Source organism: Equus caballus, chromosome X (genome assembly GCF_041296265.1).
Source record: "Equus caballus isolate H_3958 breed thoroughbred chromosome X, TB-T2T, whole genome shotgun sequence".
Taxonomy (NCBI): Eukaryota; Metazoa; Chordata; class Mammalia; order Perissodactyla; family Equidae; genus Equus; species Equus caballus.
Genome location: NC_091715.1, coordinates 115,196,735 through 115,217,052, shown reverse-complemented (window position 1 = coordinate 115,217,052; position 20,318 = coordinate 115,196,735). Strand labels below are relative to the sequence as shown.

Sequence of the window (20,318 nt, the reverse complement as noted above, 5' to 3'; positions counted from 1 at the left end):
ATCAACAGACATGAGGTTACTTTATCAAACTGTTATAAATGTTTCTGAACACTCATTTTCCATACTTGTCTTTGTGGGGGACCAGCACCAGTCCTCGGTCCACACTTTGAGTAGCTATCAACTAGGCCAAACTATCAACGAGGCCAACAGAATTCTACCTTCTAAACATTTAACCATGATTACTTCAACAAATGCTGATATTTTCCTACCCTTCTTGATTCTGCATCATTCAGATTCAAGTAGCCTGGGGGAAGATTGGCTGAAACTGGCAGCTGCTGCTCAAATGTGATGATTCTACCATCCTTCAGCAAAGGTACCCAGGCAAAGCCAACTGCCAAGACAATAATCAACCATGAGAAATGAAATCACAAATGCAATTAGCTACACAAATGTCCGACTGCTGGGGAGAAGGGTGGTGAAGTTTCTGGAGGTCTGCACGTGGGAGGCCAGGTGTTGGGTGACTGGGGAAGAGCAATGAGTTTGGATCGCTTCCTAATCCCAGCCTGGCTACTAGCAAGTTATTTATTCTGTTTCCTTGACTATAAAAACGCGAACACCACCACACAGTCTTTCCCATCTAACAGAGTTATCGAGAGATCAAAGTGAGACAATATATGAAAACAATTTAAAACTTTGAAAGTGCATCAACCTTACTTTCTTTCCACTTCGGGAGATAATTTTTGGTAGACTTGTTTTTTTAAAGATTCAGATCTCTCTCATTCATCCTAAGAGTGCAGAGTCTCATATCTGAGACTATCTCAGATAGCAATCACCGTGTTCCAAAATTTCTTATGGCAACCTTAGGGTAAGGGACTATGGAAGATTAAGGTCATGAGTCAAGGTTACATTCCATATTTATACGGGGCAGTATTTAGTTAGGCAGTTTTCCTGATTACAGAAGGAAGAGGTGTAGTAGGAGAATGCAGCCAGGACAGAGTGTTTACAACCTGAATCCACTGAGAGGTTTTCTCCAGTCTCTACATTTCTTAATAGCTCTACCCAAAAGAGCCCCTTGGCTTTCTATTAGAAAACTCGTCATGTTCCAGCTGAAAAAGCCAGAGCCGTCTGTGTGGCTCGAGTTGAGCAGTGTCAGTATTTCCATTATAGAGATTACTCTGGGCTTTAAGTGTTTATAGCTCAGCTGTAAAAAACCTTGCCCTGGACTGAGTTTTGGCATATGAGAGAGGCTGTTGGCTGGAGAGCACTTTTTAAAGCCACTGCTTTCTGATTCTTTAAAATTCTTTGCGTGAGTGTGTGCGTATGCGTGTGTTTATACTGCGAACACAGAAGTCAACACAAATCTGGTTAGAATGTTTTCATTCACGTGTTTAATTTGGCAAATGCTTTAATTCTTAAAAGAAGACTAATATGTTGCTTTCTCCAAGTAGACTAAATGACTTTCTCAAACTCCAAAACACGCCTGAAGGGCATCTTTACTAGCACAACTTCAGGAATGGTTTACCCAGAGCTCCCCTTTTATGAAAAGCAGGGGAAAGTAACATGAGCAGAAGAACCATTCAAAAGGACTCTGTCAAAGTAGTTAAACTGAAAATCAGACAAATGACAAAAGGTTTCCAGTCCAGAAAATAAGAAAATGTATGTCTTTTTCTTAGGTAACATTTTTTCCTCATAGAAATTTTTTTTTTAAAGATTTTATTTTTTTCCTTTTTCTCCCCAAAGCGCCCGGGTACATAGTCGTATATTCTTCGTTGTGGGTCCTTCTAGTTGTGGCATGTGGGACGCCACCTCAGCATGGTTTGATGAGCGGTGCCATGTCCACGCCCAGGATTCGAACCAACGAAACACTGGGCCGCCTGCAGCGGAGCGCGCGAACTTAACCACTGGGCCACGGGGCCAGACCCTTCCTCATAGAAATTTTTATTGAGATATAATTTAGATACTACACAATTCATCTATTTCAAGTATACAATTCAGTGGTTTTTGGAGCTGTGCATCCACTGCCACTATCTAATTCCAGAATGTTTTCATCACCCCAAAAAGAAACCCCATACCCCTTAGAAGTACTCGGGAGTGACAACCCCGTCCCTGACAACCACTAATCTACTTTCTGTCTCTGGCATTGCTTAGGCCAACATTTTTGCTCTGGGAATTAATCCGAGCATGGCCAAGGGTGTCTCTCAGTCAACACTCACACAGAACACTTGGAAGCTATAAAGGTACAAAGTCAAACACGCACCATCTGGCTCAAAGGTGTGAAGCCACTTAAAGGATGAGCAGTTAAAAGTGATGAGTGGCACAAAGAATAAGCATCTCATGGTCCGCTGAGCATCTTGCCCACTTCTGTCTAGGATGTGGGTAAGGAAATAGGAATTTGTCTTCCAGGAGGTGCACTCTCATGGGTTCTCATTGTTCTGCCTGATTTCCTCTCAACCTCAAGGTCCCTGCCCTGAACTGCAGTTTCGAGACGGATAGAGAACAGGACCACACTACCCACAATTCTGCTACTTGGCAATACCTTCTTTCCAGTTTTGAAACTTCAGTGCTAAACTTAAATCATCCCTCTAGCAGCCAATCATTTGTCAGAGCCAATATATCCTTCTCCTGAGATTCCCTTTTTCTCCGTCCCCCTGCTACTGCCATAGTGTGGAGCCCTTTGTTTCCTGACTTTTGAAATAGCCCCCTAACTGGTGTTTCTCCCTCCCTTCCTTCCTGCTCCAACTCACCTCACCCATTATATTGCTGCCTGATTGGATTTCCTGCAAAACTGCTGTTACTGGTGTTTATAACCCTTCAAAATTTCCTTATTGGTGATAGAAGAAAATCAAATCCACAGCCTGGCATTACAGGCTTTCTATGATCTGCCACCTGCTTTTCAACCTGACATTCTATGATCCCTCTCTCCCAGCACCCCGTGTTTTGGTCATATTCAACGACTTGGGGTTCCCTGTCTATACCCCTCAATACTCTGCCTCTGTACCAGCTGCTCCTTTCTCCTGGAATCCTCCACCTTCCCGCCATCGTTGCATTATCAAACTCTACCGTGGCCTTTAAGACCTCCCCCAAACACCATCTCCTCCTGGAAGCCTTCCCTGACTCCCGGCCACTTGTCCCTCTACCAGCTGAAGTAACAACTCGCTCTGCTCTGAGCTCACCGTGCCGCTTTCTTGGTAACCGCTACCTTCTGTCTTGTATTATCGTTGTCTCCATAGGTCTCATTTCCCTACTAGATCATCTGCTCACTTAAGATGAGATCTATGTTTGATTCTCCACTGTATTCTCCATGGTACCTATTATAATATCCCGTACATAATAAATATGCAGACATATTTGCTGAATGAATGAATAAATGAATGAATTTAACATTGATCCAGGCTAGCTTGGATCTGAATCCCAGGGCACGCTGACATTTATAGTGTGTGTGACAGGCCATATTCACAGGCCCTTCCACATTCTTCTAAGGATGCTTCCCACTGGTTTACCTAAAGCCCTGCTGAATGGGACCAGGACTGGGGCTTCACTACCAAAGCTTATTCAAGTTTGTGAAATCTGTTCTCCTCTCACTAGAACCAGGCGGCCCCCAATCTCCCTCAGGCTTGAAAACGCCCCCGCCTCTGGGCTCACTTCCTTCTTCCTAGTGAGCAGAACTGGAAAATTCTGGTTGCTGTGTCAGTCTATATAAAAGAAATAACAAAAATACTGCATCGCAATATGTGTTTTTCTCTGAGAAGGGCAATATTACTATATGTTGCTTACAGTAGTCCAAGGGCACTGGCCAGTATTTAGACATGACATCTGGTAGAAATGATGATGAAATGAACATATAACTCATCTTTTACCAATGAACTTTTTAACTTAGAAATGTACTTTTTGGGGGCCGGCCCTGTGGCCGAGTGGTTGGGTTCGCGCGCTGCGCTTCAGCAGCCCAGGGTTCGGATCCTGGGCGCGGACATGGTACCACTCAGTGGGCCGCATGGAGGTGGCATCCCACATGCCACAACTAGAAGGACCCACAGCTAGAGTGTACAGCTGTGTGCTGGGGGGATGTGGGGAGAAAAAGGCAGGGGGCAAAAAAAAAAGGAAGATTGGCAACGAAAAAAAAAAAAGAAATGTACTTTTTGATGAGGGGAAGAAGTGGCCTGTAGCTTGATAAAAAGAGGTTAAATCCTAGATAACACCATTTTAACTAGCCACAGAGACAGACATTTCAAGAGCACACGTACCTGGAGTCTCGACTGTGTCCTGCTTTTTGGTTGTTCCCTTTGTGCTAATTTCACAACTTACATGATAAAAAGTGAAAAGCAAATGATGCTTATGATGCAGGTGAATGGGAAGCTCAATTTTAATCTGAAATGAGAGCAAAATCACACATAGCATCTTGTTTTAATTGTCAAGCTGGACAGGCACCCCTATGGTTCAGATTCATCATACTTTCCCAATGACATACTTAGTGGTCAAATAATAGATATCATTTAAATATCTTCCAAATGCTTTTCTGGTCAGTCTCAGTTTGACAACAACATTCTCCTGGGTTGTGAGGGGTGATTTATTACTTTTGCTGGAGAGACCAGTGGATTCCCCTGGATTCAACTTTGCAGCAGGATTTTCTAAAACATTGGATCAAAATCACATCCTCACAGCCCAAGGATACTAGGTGACTCAATCTGAGGCAGTGAATGCAATCTATCTACAATGTGCACTGAATTTGAAAGGCTACTGTTTTCTAAGTCATTGCCCTCTCCTTTGCATGAAAAAAAAATTAAGCCTTTACAAATAAATGTGCAAAAGGTCACTATGGTATTATAGCATTCACATGTAAGTTTCTTTAGAAGACACAACTTTACTCTTGAATGAACAAATAAAAATTGTCACCCCAACACATGAATTTAATCCTAAAAATTAATACTTCCATATAAGCATGTCAAATAATTTTCTAATCAGAACCCAAGTGAATGTTTGTATTGCCTCCTGGAAGTATGTAAGAGACAAATTATAGATTTATAATGAGTCCTGAAGTATGTAGGAGACAAATTACAGATTTAGTTGATTTAACACACATGCAGGTACCTGCGCAGAAACACATGCAAATACACACACGCCCCACTCACGCTCCTGGTCAATATATAGTGAATGATTGAAAAGCCTGTCTAATTCTGGCATCCTAAAGATAATGTGGATTACTTACTACATGACTAAGTTTTCTTTAGTGACTGGCATTGGTTATACAGGAGGACATATTAAACAGCCTGGTGATGGACATCTGGCCTAATTATCATTCACATACGGCATGGTTTTGGGGTTATATCTAATTTCTGTTGTAGGTATATTTCATCATGGAGCATGCTTATTCACAGCATCCAGACCATCTGGGTATCTAATGCTCTGCTGCACATAAATATGGGCATACTCTCTCCCTGGGCAGCAAAATCGCAAGGCACCACCTCCCCATCCCCCACACAACTAGGGGCATTGGATTGAGAAAGCAATGCGCAAGGCCTAAGGCTGGGGTATAAGGCCTTCATATAACAGTACGTGGACCTGGGGAAATCGTGACAGCAGGGGGATGGTTTCAGACAAAGCCAAGATTGGAGAAATGAGGCCTGAGAAACAGAAACAGCAGAGCTTCTGGCCTGGGCTGCACATCCAGGTTCCACGGAGACAGGTGGGAATCAAAGGTAGTCTGCAGATTTGGATAAGCCAGATACGTACAGACTAGAAGAGGCTGCGACAGAGACACTAAGAGAGACACTGGGAAGTACACAGAGACGTAGAGATAGAGAAGTGGGAAGAAGGAAAAAGAGGCAGAGACAGGGTCAGAAACGTAGACCGAGAAAGGGAGCATAGAGACCAGGAGAGCAGCCCAGTCCTCTCTGTCCACGTTTCACCAAGGCATTTACTGTAGCCAGTGGGATTCTAGCGGCCCAGCCGTGCTGCTGTGTCTCTCGAAGCACTTCGCTTACAAACAGGCTGCACCCTCTCTGTAAGCGTAAGGCTGTGGAACCACAAGAAGCAAAGGGCTAGGAGGGCCTTCAGAAAATCTCTTCTGCATTTCTTACTTTAAGGTTGAGGAAATGGAGACTCAGAAAGGGGAAGTGACTTGCTGAATAAGGTCAGAGAGTCAGTTGTTGTCAAAGCCGGGGCTAGAATCCTAGGTTCAGCCTGGGGTCTATTTCTCACATGGTTATCTCACACCAGAGCCCCTTTAATTTGTGGGCAAATCTTCCACTGTCATGAAAGGGTACCAAGCAGGCAGTGGCCCTTTGTTCTAACGTGACATTTTCTATTTTCACGGAACAAAACATTCAGGGATTGAAAGTGCAGATAAAACGATGGAAATGCCTCAAAGAGAGAAAGAAGAGCAACCGCTGCATTTGATCAATGTCAGAATGTGTTTTTACCTCATCATAGAACTCTGGATTCTGGTTGTGATGCGAGACAACAGCATAAGCATTTGTGGTAAAAACAGGCCCTGCAGGTTTTCCATAAATACACTGCAAAAGAAGGAAACAGAGTCACCACTCTCAACGCAGGTCGTTCAACATGATGCTATGGAACCACATAGAGTTAGAGGCATCTGTGAGCACAGGGTCATGGCCAAGCTCAGCCGGCTCTCACCATGAGCCTGTAAATTCTGAATCATTTACACTCCAGACACCCCCAGACATCGTCTAACTTGGCTGCACGGTTGCTTCTGAATTTCCATCACAAAGAAATGCAATTTCAAACCAGTTGACAGTAAGAAGCTGAACGCTTCTAAGCATTTGGAAGGGAAAACCCTCTCCAACCAGTCCTGTAAAGCCTACTTCTCTCATGCTATTCGCATTTTTTAACATGAGAAGCTCCCCTCAGTCGGCAACATTTGCTATATGCTCATTGTGCAGTGGGCAAGAAGAGGAGTTAAAACAAACCAGCCAACCAGCAGACACATTCCCAGCGTAAAATAATTAAAAATTGAAAGTCCATTAAGCCACAGACAAGCTTACTGTTCTCTCACTTTATGAGCCACATTTTAAGAGTCACTGGCTTTCTGTTATACCAATAAAATAAAGGTAAGCCTTTCTATGGTTCCATGGAAAGATCTGATTTTGTTTCTAGTGTGAGTTTTTCACTTCCAGAGGCCTAATAAGCTACAGGATGAATATGGAGTCAGCTGCCAAGGTACCAATTGCCTCTCTCGGTTACTTGAGAGCTAGCCTCTAGGCCAGCTGAGAAATGAAACTGAGACACCATGTGAGCGCACAGCCAACTCTCCTTAAAGATGGTTCTGAAGGCAGTTTGCAGGAACTGCTGAGAGGTAACCCAAGAATCTTTAAGTATACAAAAGGATATCGCATAGGGAAGAAGGAACAGTTATTCTCATTGCCGCTAAAGGGAGAATCAGAGAAAATATACCTAATTTGAGCCAGCTAATCCTTAACTTAGTTTTCTCCGTGGGAAAAAAAAATCTCTTTTCAAAGGTAGGGGCTATTCTACATTCAATGACTTGGTCAGGGGCATTGCAGCCTCTTTCCCTAGGTGGTTTGAGGAGAAGACCAGCCATCCATCTGTCTGATTTAGGCTCAAGCTAGAGAAGTGGGGAGCAAGATAAACACTGTGTGATGGCTAGATGTTCTGACTTCTCTTTCAGGCCTCTGATTAATGGGCTAAAGAGCAAAAGTAAAAACCAGCTATAAAGAGTGAAAACGTAAACACACTATGAAGTGACAGGTATTTAAGGATTGCTGTATCAGCTAATACTGAGCTTCTGCTTTTCATAGATCATTAACCCAAGTTTGGAGGCACCATTTGGCCAGTCACAGAGCACAAGTCATATCTCAGATCAAAGCAGTCATGCTGTGCTTCTGTCAGCTCAAAGCCCATTTAGGGTTCAAGGAGAAAGAAGTTTATACTCCCCTGATGGTACCATTCTAAACCATCAGGCCACAGGAGAAAATGACCTTGTGACTGGGCAGTGGAGCGATGCAATGAAAGTGGAGCAAAGGCAAAAATCTGGTATATGAAAACCTACCCATTTTTACAGCTATATATGCTCCTATGTCATTTTGTTATTTCTTAATATTTAATTCTTACAATTAATGTGTAAGAGTAGAAAAGACAATATTACATTTATCGCTTTGGTACATTTTATTTTTGACATTTAAACAAATTAAACTAAGTGTAGGAAACTGTCAAGTACCAAAATGTCTCTCTCTGCTAAAAATGCATGCTTATGAATGTCATAAACAAACCTTTAGAGCGCTAGCATCACTTTCATCTGAATCCCGGAATTCCAAACAGACCGCAATGTTCCTCGCCTAAAATGATTAATCATTCAATATGAATCTCAAAATGAGAAGATTATAAATAACATTTTATACTCCAAAATGTATAGTTTACGCTGTTTACCTTGGCAAATGTTTTCTGGCTATCATATTTTAATTGCAAGGGATATACATACAGATGGTTTTTGTAAATAGTAAATGGATAACAATATTTTGTCACTTCTGGAACAAACTCTTCAATCTCCACAGTAATATTTTGACAATTCTTTTCAAAAGGCTTCAAGGGCACATATGAAGAAGTAATACAATCTACAGAAGAAAACAGGCAAAGATAATACAATTTAACAATCATGAACACATTCCTGCATTTATAAAAATATACATGGATTGTGTTCTCAAAGAGTGACTTAACAAACAGAATTCTTAGTGACTGACAATAAGTCATACAACTACTTTAAGAACCCAAAAGGACAAGATGGAGTAGCCCGATGCCGATTTTAGTGGACCCCTTTAAACCAGACGTGGATTCCTATTTCATTCTCACTGTAGAGTCGAGTGATTTGCCAAATATAACACATCATAATTTTGACAAATTTAAACTCTGCAAAGAAATCCATTACATTTTTCCTCCTGTGGCTGCAATTTAGCTTTCACTGCAAGTTTTTATTGGTATCAGGGAAATAACAGCAAATTTATGCCTCCAATTAGCTCGTGGCTAGTCACTTTGAAACAGTTAACTTGGTGCAGGTGCAAATTTTCACCTAAGAAATAATGGAAGCCTTTTGAAACTACAGATCTCATGACGTGTTACCAATAATAAATTCAATACTCCTGAACATGAAAAACACAAAGTCTCTGAATAGTGTAGAACCAGATGTTATTGAAGTAGCCACTGTAGTAAAGGTTATTCATCTACTTAAGGGGCTCTAAGACTGCTTGTCCTTGCTACAGAGCCACACTGATGGAGAAGGAAGACAAAGGGAGAGTCGGATCTGAGGACACAGTATTTTTTGTTGGGTTTGGTTTTCTCTGATTAATACAGTGATACTGATAATAAGACATCTGGAGGTGCAGAGTAAAAGGTACACAGAAACAAGTGATCATTCCACTGCCCAGAGATAACTACCATTAATATTCTGGCATATTTTCTTCTAGTCTCCTCTCTGTCTGTTTTATATAATAATACAAAAATCCCACTGTATACATAGAACTTTATCCTGGGTGGGGTTTTGGCATTTTAATTGATCTCTTATTCCATGAACTCTTTATAAACATCCTTTTTCATAGCTGCATAAAGTTTCATGGTAGCAGTGTATTATAACTGCCTTAACCAGTCTGACAGTGTTGGACTCTTTGGTTGTTTCCAATTTTCCCCCAATATAAACAAGACGGCAAAGAACATCTTTATGCATAAACTCCTGACTACATTTCATATTATTTCTTTAGGATAAGAATAATCCATTGTACCCTTAGATGTTTTAAAATGCAAATTGCCAGTCCTCTGCTTACAATGCTTTAGTGACCGCTTATTGCACTCAGAATAGAATCAAATCTTTTAAGGAGTTAGCATGGTCTATACAATTCCCTGCATGGTGCAATCCTCCTGCTTCTCCTACTTCATCTCCGACCTCCCTTGTTCCCATCACACACTACACTAGAGCCACACTGGCTTCCTTTCCATTCATACAAACCAAGTTTTCTCTCACCTCAAGGTCTTCACATATGTGATGCCTTCAGTGTGGAATGTACAGTCCCAACCATCACATGCTGGTTGGGCCACATGGTGGGCCTTCCTTGGCCACCTTTTTTAAAGCAGCCTATCCCAATCACAGACTGAAAATTACTCGTCTATTTGTTTTCTTGTTTATTGTCTGTCACTCCTTCTATATTTTAATCTCCATAATTTTAAAGCACCTAGTAGTTACTCAATAAATGTTTACTCAATAAATGGTATTCAGTGAATAAATGGATAGATAGAATGTCAGAATTGGAATGCCTTAGTTATGGACATCTATGGATATCTATTGCTAACTTGTACTCTTACTCATGACAGGTGATGGTGTCTGGCCAAAACCTAGCCAGCATTAGACAGTTTCATTTTAAACACTTTTGTAAATTTGATAGATGAGCAAAAGCATCTTTGCTGTCTTAATTTGTATTAGTGGAATTATTACTGAGATTGAAGATTTTTCAAATATTTACTAGCCATTTCATTTTATTTCCTGCAAAGTGTCTTTTGTGTCTTCTATTTTTCTCCTGGGTTCTTAGATTCTTGTCTTTAGACAAGAAAAGAAATTCTCCTCCTTTTTCATCCCTTAGTTGATGAAACTTATCCAAAGCAAAAGGCAGCAGAAACTGACTCACATAATCATATATCATATATGAAACAGCATCTGATAAAATCAACTTAACTCACTTCCTAATCTGTAAGCATTCACCTTGTGTACTGGGTTGAATAGTGTGCCCCCAAAATTCATGTCCACTGGAACCTCAGAATGTGACCTTATTTGGAAATAGGATCTTTGCAGATGTAATTAGTTAAGATGACGTCATACTGGATTAGAGTGGGCCCGAAATCCAACGACTGGTGCTCTTAGAAGAAGGCCATGTGAGGACACAGGCAGAGATCAGAATGATGCAGCTCCAAACCAAGGGCTGCCAAGGATAGCCAGGAGCCAGCAGAAGCTAGAAGAGGCAAGGAATGACTCCTCTTAGAGGCTTCAGAGGGAGCAGAGCCTTGCCGACACCTCCATTTTGACTTCTAGCCTCCAGAACCACAAGAGGAGAAATTTCTGTCATCTTAAGCCAATCAGTTCATAATACTTTCTAAAAGAAGCCCTAGGAAACTAATATGCCATATGAACCTCAAGAAAAATATTGAAAAGAAAAAAAACTAAGATTCACACATGGCCCTTAAGGTTTATTTGCAATACATGAATTCTTACTTGATAAATCCACAGGAACGCATTCTACTGTAATGTTTAGCTGCCCAGGAATAATCTGCAATTTGGTCTTCTCTGGCCTGGGTGGAAAATAAGAATATTTTATTTTAACAATTATGATTACTAAACACATTGGTTACCCTATATTCAAACTTAAAATTTTAAGTATTCAGTTTCTCCCATATATGACTCATTCATCATTTTAAGAAATTATAACTCGTCTATTATATTGATTAACTGAAGTAATTCCACACACTTACTTCTTGTATTCTGAGAGCAACTTGAGAATGTCTTCATTTGAAAGCTTGCTACTGTCTTGTTTATACAAGGGAGAGAATCTCCCGTCGAGATCCAGGGAGCCTTGATTATCTTTGAAAATGGGTCTAAAACAGCAACAGAAGGTTTTCTCTTAAAATCTTTATAAATTAAGATAAAATTAGTGCTGGTGGGAATATAAAATGGTGAAACTACTTTGGAAAATAGTTTGGCAGTTTCTCATGAAGTGAAGCATACATCTACCCTATGACCCTGCAATTCCATCCCCAGACATCTGTCCACATGCTCCATGAATGTGGAGAGCAAATTTATTTGTTGTACCCCCAAACTGGAAAAAACCCAGATATTCATCAACAAGCGAGTGGATAAATACGCTGTGGTATGTTCATCCAATGGAACACAGAACTCAAAATGAACAACTCATATATACATAATATGGATGAAACTCAGAAAGAGGCTGAGCACAAGAAACCAAATGCAAGAGAAGATACTGCACGATTCCATTTACATGAAGGTCTAGAACAGATATGTCATCTATCGTGACAACAATCAGATTCGTGATTGCCCAGGTGGGGATGGGATGCCAACTGGACAGGGATGTAAGGAAACTTTCTGGAGTGAGAGACGTGTTCTCTATCTTGGCTAGGTGGTAGTTACGTGACTGTATACAATCACGAAAATTCATCAAGTTGGACATATAAAATGTGTGCATTTTAATCGAAGGTAAAGTATATTTCAATAAAGTTCATAAAAATTAAATCAGATCTTTAAGATCAATTTATATAGAGAGTTCACAATATGTATGTAAACTTTCCAATATGAATTTGAATTATTCCCTCCCCCCCCCCTTGTCCCAACTTTAAGCAGCTATTTTACTGCTAAAATGGAAGTAATGTATAAGTACCCAAGACACTGGAAGCAGCTACAGCCAGAAACAGAATCCCCCTGGCAGAGCCTCTGAAGATGTGGTTATAGGCATTAAGCATTGTTCCTACTTCTAAGCATACCTCCTTTATTTTCAGTAAACAGGGGTTTATACATCTTTTAAGTACCCCAGCCAAGCCTTTAGAGTTGAGTTCCTGTTACCGCTGACGACCAAAACAATTCAGGAAGGAAAAAAATAGCATAATTCCTCACAAGAACTAAGGATCAAAGCTTCTAACTTTGAAGATTTTAAAATTAATTTTTCTACTGGCAAAACAGCAGCAAGCCCCTATTGCTGTGGCCCGATGGGGAGGTCGCGTGCGCAGTGGCCTAGGGAGGCTCTGAAGCCAGGTGCTGTGGGTTCTGATCTCTGTTCGCCCACATGCTGTGTGAATTTGGACAAGGATTTTTTTTTTTTTTTTTACTTCTGTGCTAGATGGGGAAAATAGTACCCACCTCTTAAGAAAGTACACATTAACCACCTAGACCACTGCCTTGTACAGAGTCAGCACTTGGTAACTATAAATAATAATAACAGCAGCAGCAACAGCAGTAATTGACTTTCCAGGCTGGAGCATCACTAAGGATGCTTATATTTACAAGCCATATTTCACCTTCCATAATGCCTAAATATACCAACCTCCGTTACTCTTTGCATTTCACCTAAGCTTGGCTATCATTTTTCACCAGTCTGCAAAACAAGGACAATGTGCCCTTTCATCTACCAACATACAATGCATTTTGAGACCTTCCAAAAAGTGAAGTGATTATAAATAGTGACAGAAGGGTTAATTAACTCAGAATCTCCTACCCTTATGCTATTCCCCAGCACCCATGGAACATAATTGATTGAATTATTCAGAACACGGTGCCCTTTCCCCAGAAGTTCCAGTGAGCTGTACAGGCTGTACCACAAACAAGCCAGTGAACCTGTACTTCAAAGGGGACCTAAGCAAGAGACACATTTTAAGTCAGCACTGTATGTAGACTTGCAAGATTTGGGAAAAAACTCATGTAACCTACCATAAGATATGTGGTATAGATAACATGCTCCCAAATACACTACCCATGAAGGGTTTGCTGAATTGGTCATCAGGAAGCAAGAAAATCTATTAATTAGTGACACACTTGCACTTAACAACTGCCTTCTTTGCCTTCTGATTTTTAGTATGTTTTCCAGAATTAATCCATGATACTTTTTCAAAGCATAAACCCAGGCAACTCTGAAAGAGTGGGCATATTGTACAGAATTCACTACAATTTCTGGCTTTCTGGAAAAAAGTTCCACCACTTTAGCATATAAGCTCTCCTTTAAAAGATAATAAGATTAAGGGGTGTCAGTCAGATCAGGAACCCAAGCCAAAGAAAATTTCCCTGAAGCAAGACATGTGAAGAAATAAAAGAGTCTTTGATGCACAGCAAACTCTAAGAGAAAGAATTCTTATATCCTGTTATCGACTGAATGTTTGTGTCCCCCACCCAAAGTTCATATGTTGAAACCTAACCCCCAAGGTGACAATATTAGTAGGCGGGGTCTTTGGGAGGTGGTTAGGTCAGGAGGGTGGAGCCCTCATGAATGGGATGAGCACCCTCACAAAAGGTCAGAGAACTAACCGGCCTTCTTTCCATTATGTGAGGAGACAAGGAAAAGTCAGTGGTCTGCAACCTGGAAGAGAGTCCTCACCAGAACCCAACCATGCTGGCACCCTGATCTTGGACTTCTAGCCTCAAGAATTCTGAGAAATAAATATTTGTGGTTTAAGCCACCCGGTCTACGGTAATTTGTTATAGCAGTGCCAACTAAGATACATCCCAGGTGTCCCAAGATATAACTGGCTTGTGAGAAACAGACTGCTGAATGCTGCTGGCAAGGACAAGAGCCATCAACTTCACATACAAGCGTGAATAGAAGGGTCAGGATTATATTTGTACAAACCTGGCAGCCCAAGCAAAGGGCATTCGGTATTGTCCAAGGCGACTACACACCTGCTTAGCCGTCCTGTGCACCTTCTGGGCCGTCTAAGGTCAGAAAGAAGAAGATAGGCTCACATTTCTTCCAACTACCAGGGACTCACCCAGAAAAATAATTTCCCCAACGTAGTGATATAAAACACCAAAATCTATTAAAACAATATAGAGAGAAATAGCTTCAAATAAAACACAACATACATCAGCTACCCACTTCCCAAGACCAAAGTATTTCTTAAAGGTTTTGTGTTTTCTCATTAACAGAGTCTTCATCAAGATATCAGAAGACAGACAAAACAGATGTACGGCACGTTTTGCACCAAAGCTCTCTACTGAGAAAATTTTAAGCAGTTTTAATGTGTATTCCATTTCACACATGAGCAGGCAGACACTTCTCATTCTTTGGAGAAGTTTGCTCTGGATACAGATGACCTTTTTCCTCCCAAGACAAAAGCCAGGTGATGGAGAGTCAATGCAATCAGTTTAGCGAGGGCAGGAGCTGCTGTTTGCACAGGCGCTGGGAGATGACAACGGAGATTAACTGCCTACAGAGCCTAAACGTGCTGTGAAACGCTGGCTGGATGCTTATCCCTAGGGATACAGAATGCTAAAGGCTTTTATCTACATTGTTGAGACTTTTTCCCCCCCACAAATTAGTCACGTGTCTCCTCAGCATCTTCCACTTAATAAGCACTACTTGGATACAGCACTAAATGCCACATACAACAAATTGACTCTTCATAAATACTCAGCAGCGGGAGCGCAGCTAATGAACTGTGCCACAAACGCTTCCCCTCTCTGGGTAGCAGTTTTCTCATTTATAAAATGAGAGGATAGGATTAGGTCAATAATTTCCAAAAGTTTGGATTTCATGATCCAGAAATTTGGATGATTATAAGGGTTGCCGACTTTCACTGTTGCCCTTTAAAGACATTTAACATGAAAAACAATCCCTATCATGTAATATGCCTACATTTCATGAAAGATAGGTGTAACATTTAAAAAGTAGGAAGGGCAAAAATCTCAAAATAAAGGACAGCCCTCCAAATTGCTACATTTAGCTTCATGAATCACTCACTCTCTCTGTCTCACTTCTCTCATTTCATCACACACAGGAGTGAATTTGAGTACAGACTGGCATTTGGGAACCAGAGGACTGGATCAACTTCACCCCCCCAGCTCTGACATTCTAGCGCTGTATGTACGGCTGCGAGTGAAAAACAGTAGCTTTTGCCAACAATACGGTCTCAATGAACAGGTGTTGCCTAAAAGCCTTTAGCTCTTATTTTGACAAGCAAGCAGAAACCAGATTGTCATGTAAACAGAACATAAATGAAAAGGGAAAAAAGTCATGTTCAAGCTTTAGCATGCTTACTCACATAGTATACAATATTTTCAGAACATACTGCACGCTGAGAGAATAAGGGGTTTTTTTTGAGGCTTAATTAACAATACCATTTAAAATATCAGGAAAAGGTAAATTCCACATTAAGTTGAAGCGTTCACAAACAATTCCTACAAATACCTTTGCGGGGTCTGAATTTTTGATGTAGGGCTCTGCACAGTGCGCAATGTTTCCCTGGAGTACCTTTTCAATTCTTGCAACTAGAAACATTTCAGGATGTGGATTTGTCACTGAGAAAATGCCCTGGAAAAAATTACTTCCATCAGACTTTGTAATGTAACCTCATACACGCAGTTATTTGGTTAATGATTCCTAGTAGTGTGTTTAGCATAGAATGCTGATATTCAACATGGCAGCATGTCCAGGACCCTGGAAATAGACAGCATTTCCTTTCATACAGTTTTCAAAGCTCCTGACGCTCCTTTCAAAATGAATTTTCTATTTTGTCACCAACTTCACATCTTTTAATCCCCAAAGTGCAGGTGTCACCATCGCTCCTTAGCGTCTTGTGTTTGGTTGTGTCTGCAAGGCGCATTCTTAGATCTAATTAATACAGTGCATATTGTTTGGTTTATTTGGCATGTGCTAAAATAGTGTGCATTTCTCAAGAAGAATTGGATATGCATTTTTAACTGTAGCTGCATGAAACTGCAAAGCAATTCACTCACAATTAATACTAATTGCAGCTAAGAGGAACAAAATACTTCATTGTTTTGTGTAACAAAAACTAAATCGCCCTACAGAGAACATTCCTTTGTTGCAGTTAAAGAGCCCTGGTGCTTTCAATAAGGATAAAGGTAGGGAACAGAGGACCCCAAACTTGTTTTGTTCCCATATGCTTTATTTCAGGGTACTAATGTGCACGGAGCCAAGGTTGCATGAGTTCTCTCTGAATGCATGCGGAACAACCACGTCATCCCCCATCCAGTTCAGCTCCTTCCGAATAGAATATCTTTCAAGAGCCTCCTAGTTGGTTAGGTCTGTTGTTTAAAGGAGCCCCACACAAATGAATTCAAGTGGAAAAATCCGTCACTGGGACTCTACCAAGTTTTATTTTTCTACTTGGTATATTACCAACTGCGATAAGACAGTGCATTCCAGGTTTCAAAGCATTTCAGACACATTATCTCATCGGTGCCAGATAGAGCCCTCGGAGGTAGACAGGGCAGAAGAGAAAACTGAGTGTAAGATGCTAAAAATCCTTACCAAGTCCACCGACTTGCAAGGATCCCAAGGAACGCCTGATTGACATTTGAATTCCCAAGCAGCAAGCATGGAACAACGTGCTTAAAAACTGCTCGGGAGGCCAATTTTCTGGGTTCAAATTCTGGCTCCACCATTTATGGGTTTACATAGGTCATGTCCTCTCTACGACTCTGATTTCTCACCTGTGAAATGAGGATGATGATAGTAATAGCTATTTCATAAACTTCTTGCACGGATTAAATGAAATAAAGCACATTAGGTACCTGGTTATTCCTAGAGTGGCCCAAAGAAACTCAAGGCCACAGAACTTGATATGTGGCACTGCCAGGAGCATGCTGCTCAAGCTGGGAGATGCGGCTGGCAGACTGCCTGAGCTGCCCCTGCAGAAGGTATGCTGAGCAGGGAACCTGGAGTGCAATCTCATGCTCACTGACTGTCACATAACTATAACTGTGCTAGGTGATTTTCGTGCATTATCTCAGTCTTCAAAAAACCTTTGAATGCAGGCACTATGATACACACATTTTACTGATTAAGACATTGAGGCTTAGAGAGGTTTAGGTAGCATGTAAGTGGTTGAAGAAGACTGCTGCCAGGGCTTCCAGACTACACAGCCCACGCTGTCCTGCCTCTCAGCGTTGAGGCCCATGAATCCAACATCTCATGTGATGAGGCTGCATGAGGATAGTAATACTGATTATTGCTATTGCTATAGCAGACGTTCACTGAGCATCTACTGTTCCCTATTCCTAGTACTCTGGGCGTTTCCCCACACTGATGCCAGTCATGATTATAATTTTAAACAATTTGACAATTGATTAAGAGCAAGCTGCTTTCACATGTCTATCTGTGATCACCGTTACTGCTGCTCCTACTTGCAGTCACGTCATACTGAGCATGCTCGGTGGGCCTGGGACAGGGCCAAGTGCTTTCTGGGTATGGCACACCCGGGCGGAGCCTTACAGCAGCCCCCGGATGCAGGTACTATCGTCACCTCCAGTTTACAGACAAGGATGCTGAGGCACAGAGATGATCATGTTTTAACTGACCAGGGATTCCAGTGTAGTGGGATTGTCTCTAGGGCTGTTTTGCCTTTTGTCCCATCAGCTTCTAGCCCTTGTTCTGTCCTCAGAACACAGAAGGGTAGCCAGAGAACACCCAGGAATCCAAAGTGGACTGGGAGTTTGGCCCTTTAGAACAAAGCCACTGGCCCAAGCCTCCTTTCCCACCAAGGAGGCACGGAGGTGAATGCCTCCCCGCAAAGATGACTCTTACTCACTTCACTGCCTCCTCTCTCTAAAGAACGGGTCAGATCCCCCCATCCCCATTCCCAGCACTTACATAGCCACCTAGGGCATGGCAGGACATGTGATGGTGGTGGTGGGGCTCTGCACCCTCTCACCAGCCCAACAACTGCTACCCCGCCGCAGGCAGCGCCCAGAGCCACAGGGAAGCAGACTCCCAAGAGTCAGCAGCTCCCCGACAACCCCCTCCAAGGTCTGACCTTGGAGGACATGGGGCAATGAGCTCTGTCAGGACATCTGGGAAGGAACTGCCAGGCAGCCAATAGTGTAGTGACTGGTCACAGTGGCTGTTTGGTGTCAGGGAAGCAAAACTACTCGATGGGCCCAACTTTTTCCTTTTCCTGTGGTCACCCTGTTGCTCCTCATGAAGCCACTGGAGAGAAGGAGTCCAAGGAGTGGACGGGCAGGGCCTAGAATGACCCCAAAACACCCACAGTCCACCAAGCCCTGGGAGCGGCCTCTCCCTATAGAGAATGCCGCCGCTTGCACAGCCTTGCTGGAAGGGACCGGGCCGCCGGATAGCCCTTTCCAGGAACGCTGGGGAACTCAGCTGGTTCCCTCTCTCGAGGGTGACTAGGAAGCAGTACAGCATAGGGGTAAAAAGCCGGGCTTTGGAGCCTGCTAGACCCAGGTGCAGGTCCTGTTCCTCATCTCATTAGCTCTCCGACCTTGGAGAAACCACTTGACCACTCTGTGCCTCAGTTTCCACATATATAAAATGGGTCCCAGTATCTACCTATTTTACTTGAGTGTTGTGAGAATTAAGTGACCTCATACAGATAAAAGTCCCTAGAGAAATACAATGGCAATAATAAGTGCTTAAATTGTCATTGTTATTGCCAAAAAATTGACGAGCTGAGATTAGTGTTCACATCTGCTACATTCAGTCTCTCTCCTACATAGCACCGCTTCCTGGTCCTAAACGGGAGGAAGTTGAGAAAAACACTTATTCAAAATTAAATGTTCGACCATTTGAAGTAAATGCCCACTTCCTGCTATCTTTAGTTGATTTGAAAAAGGGTGCAAAACGATCACGCCCTTTGAGGCCACTGCCCATTGTTCTCCCCTTTCCAGCTCTCATCTACTCCTCTGAGGCCTCTCTTAAGTGCCAGATCTTCTGAGTGGTCATCTAAGTTAATTCCCAACCGCTGACCCCTCCTCACATTCCAAACTCTTCTCCTACCATTGTGTTAGATACTTCAGCACTTAATTCCATTCTGCCTAATATTGTTGACTGAGTTCTTTCAAAGAGACCTAGGTTCAAATCCCGTGTCCAGCACTACTGGCTATATAATGGTGGGTAGCTTCCTTAACCTCCCCGATCCGCGGGTTCCTCATCGACAAAACGGTAATAATTAGACAATTTCACATAACTACGATGATTACATGAGATACCAATGGGAAATTGTGAGTATCTGGAGCTACTCAAAAAAAATGTTGATTTTCTTCCCGACCTAAATTACAAGTCGGACGACACCTGAAATCACAATTTAAACTTCTTGCATTGGATACACAGCTGAATACACTGAAATAATACAGTAAATACATCATTGGCTTCAAAGGACTTGATATTTTGTGGGAAATTTTAAACATGTAATTCAATAGCAGGTTCTCAAATATTTATAATACTATACTTGCTCAATCTCTCTCTTAGATGCATAGGCTGTTGTAGTGGAACGTTCACATATGTGACAACTATAGTCTGAGTAACAAACTAAGGAGCTGGAAGGGAACAAGGGGCAACTTAAGGAAAAGCTAAGACCCACAGACCCACAGCCCAAAGAGGACAGTGACAACACACGTAAAGTCTTCCCCTACCACTTGGCAATCTGTATCAATGAGCATAATCTTTAACCTTGAAAACTCCAATGCTTGGAATTTATTCTAAGGAAATAATTCAACAAATGAGCTAACATGTGTGCACAAGGATGTTCGATGCAGCCTTACTTATGATATCCAAAAATTAGAAATATCCTAATCAGCTAAATCAATGGAGTATCATATTAGCCTTTAATAAGAATGTGACAGATCCAGAGATATTGATATAGGATAATAAACATGAGGTTAAATGAAT

General features: G+C 41.8%; 1 protein-coding gene across 5 annotated transcripts in view; it reads right to left on the bottom strand.

Annotated features, from left to right (window-relative positions):
• Positions 1-20,318, bottom strand: part of DOCK11 (dedicator of cytokinesis 11) — a 180,605-nt gene that overhangs the window by 90,168 nt on the left and 70,119 nt on the right. For all 5 annotated transcript variants that reach the window (XM_023633785.2, XM_023633787.2, XM_023633788.2 and 2 more), the window contains 9 exons: positions 15,855-15,977; positions 14,298-14,380; positions 11,422-11,544; positions 11,165-11,241; positions 8,344-8,528; positions 8,187-8,252; positions 6,357-6,449; positions 4,182-4,305; positions 210-331 (listed from right to left, as the gene is read on the bottom strand). In XM_023633785.2, the coding sequence (XP_023489553.1) occupies positions 210-331; positions 4,182-4,305; positions 6,357-6,449; positions 8,187-8,252; positions 8,344-8,528; positions 11,165-11,241; positions 11,422-11,544; positions 14,298-14,380; positions 15,855-15,977 (996 nt within the window). The remainder of the gene's footprint in view (positions 1-209; positions 332-4,181; positions 4,306-6,356; positions 6,450-8,186; positions 8,253-8,343; positions 8,529-11,164; positions 11,242-11,421; positions 11,545-14,297; positions 14,381-15,854; positions 15,978-20,318) is intronic.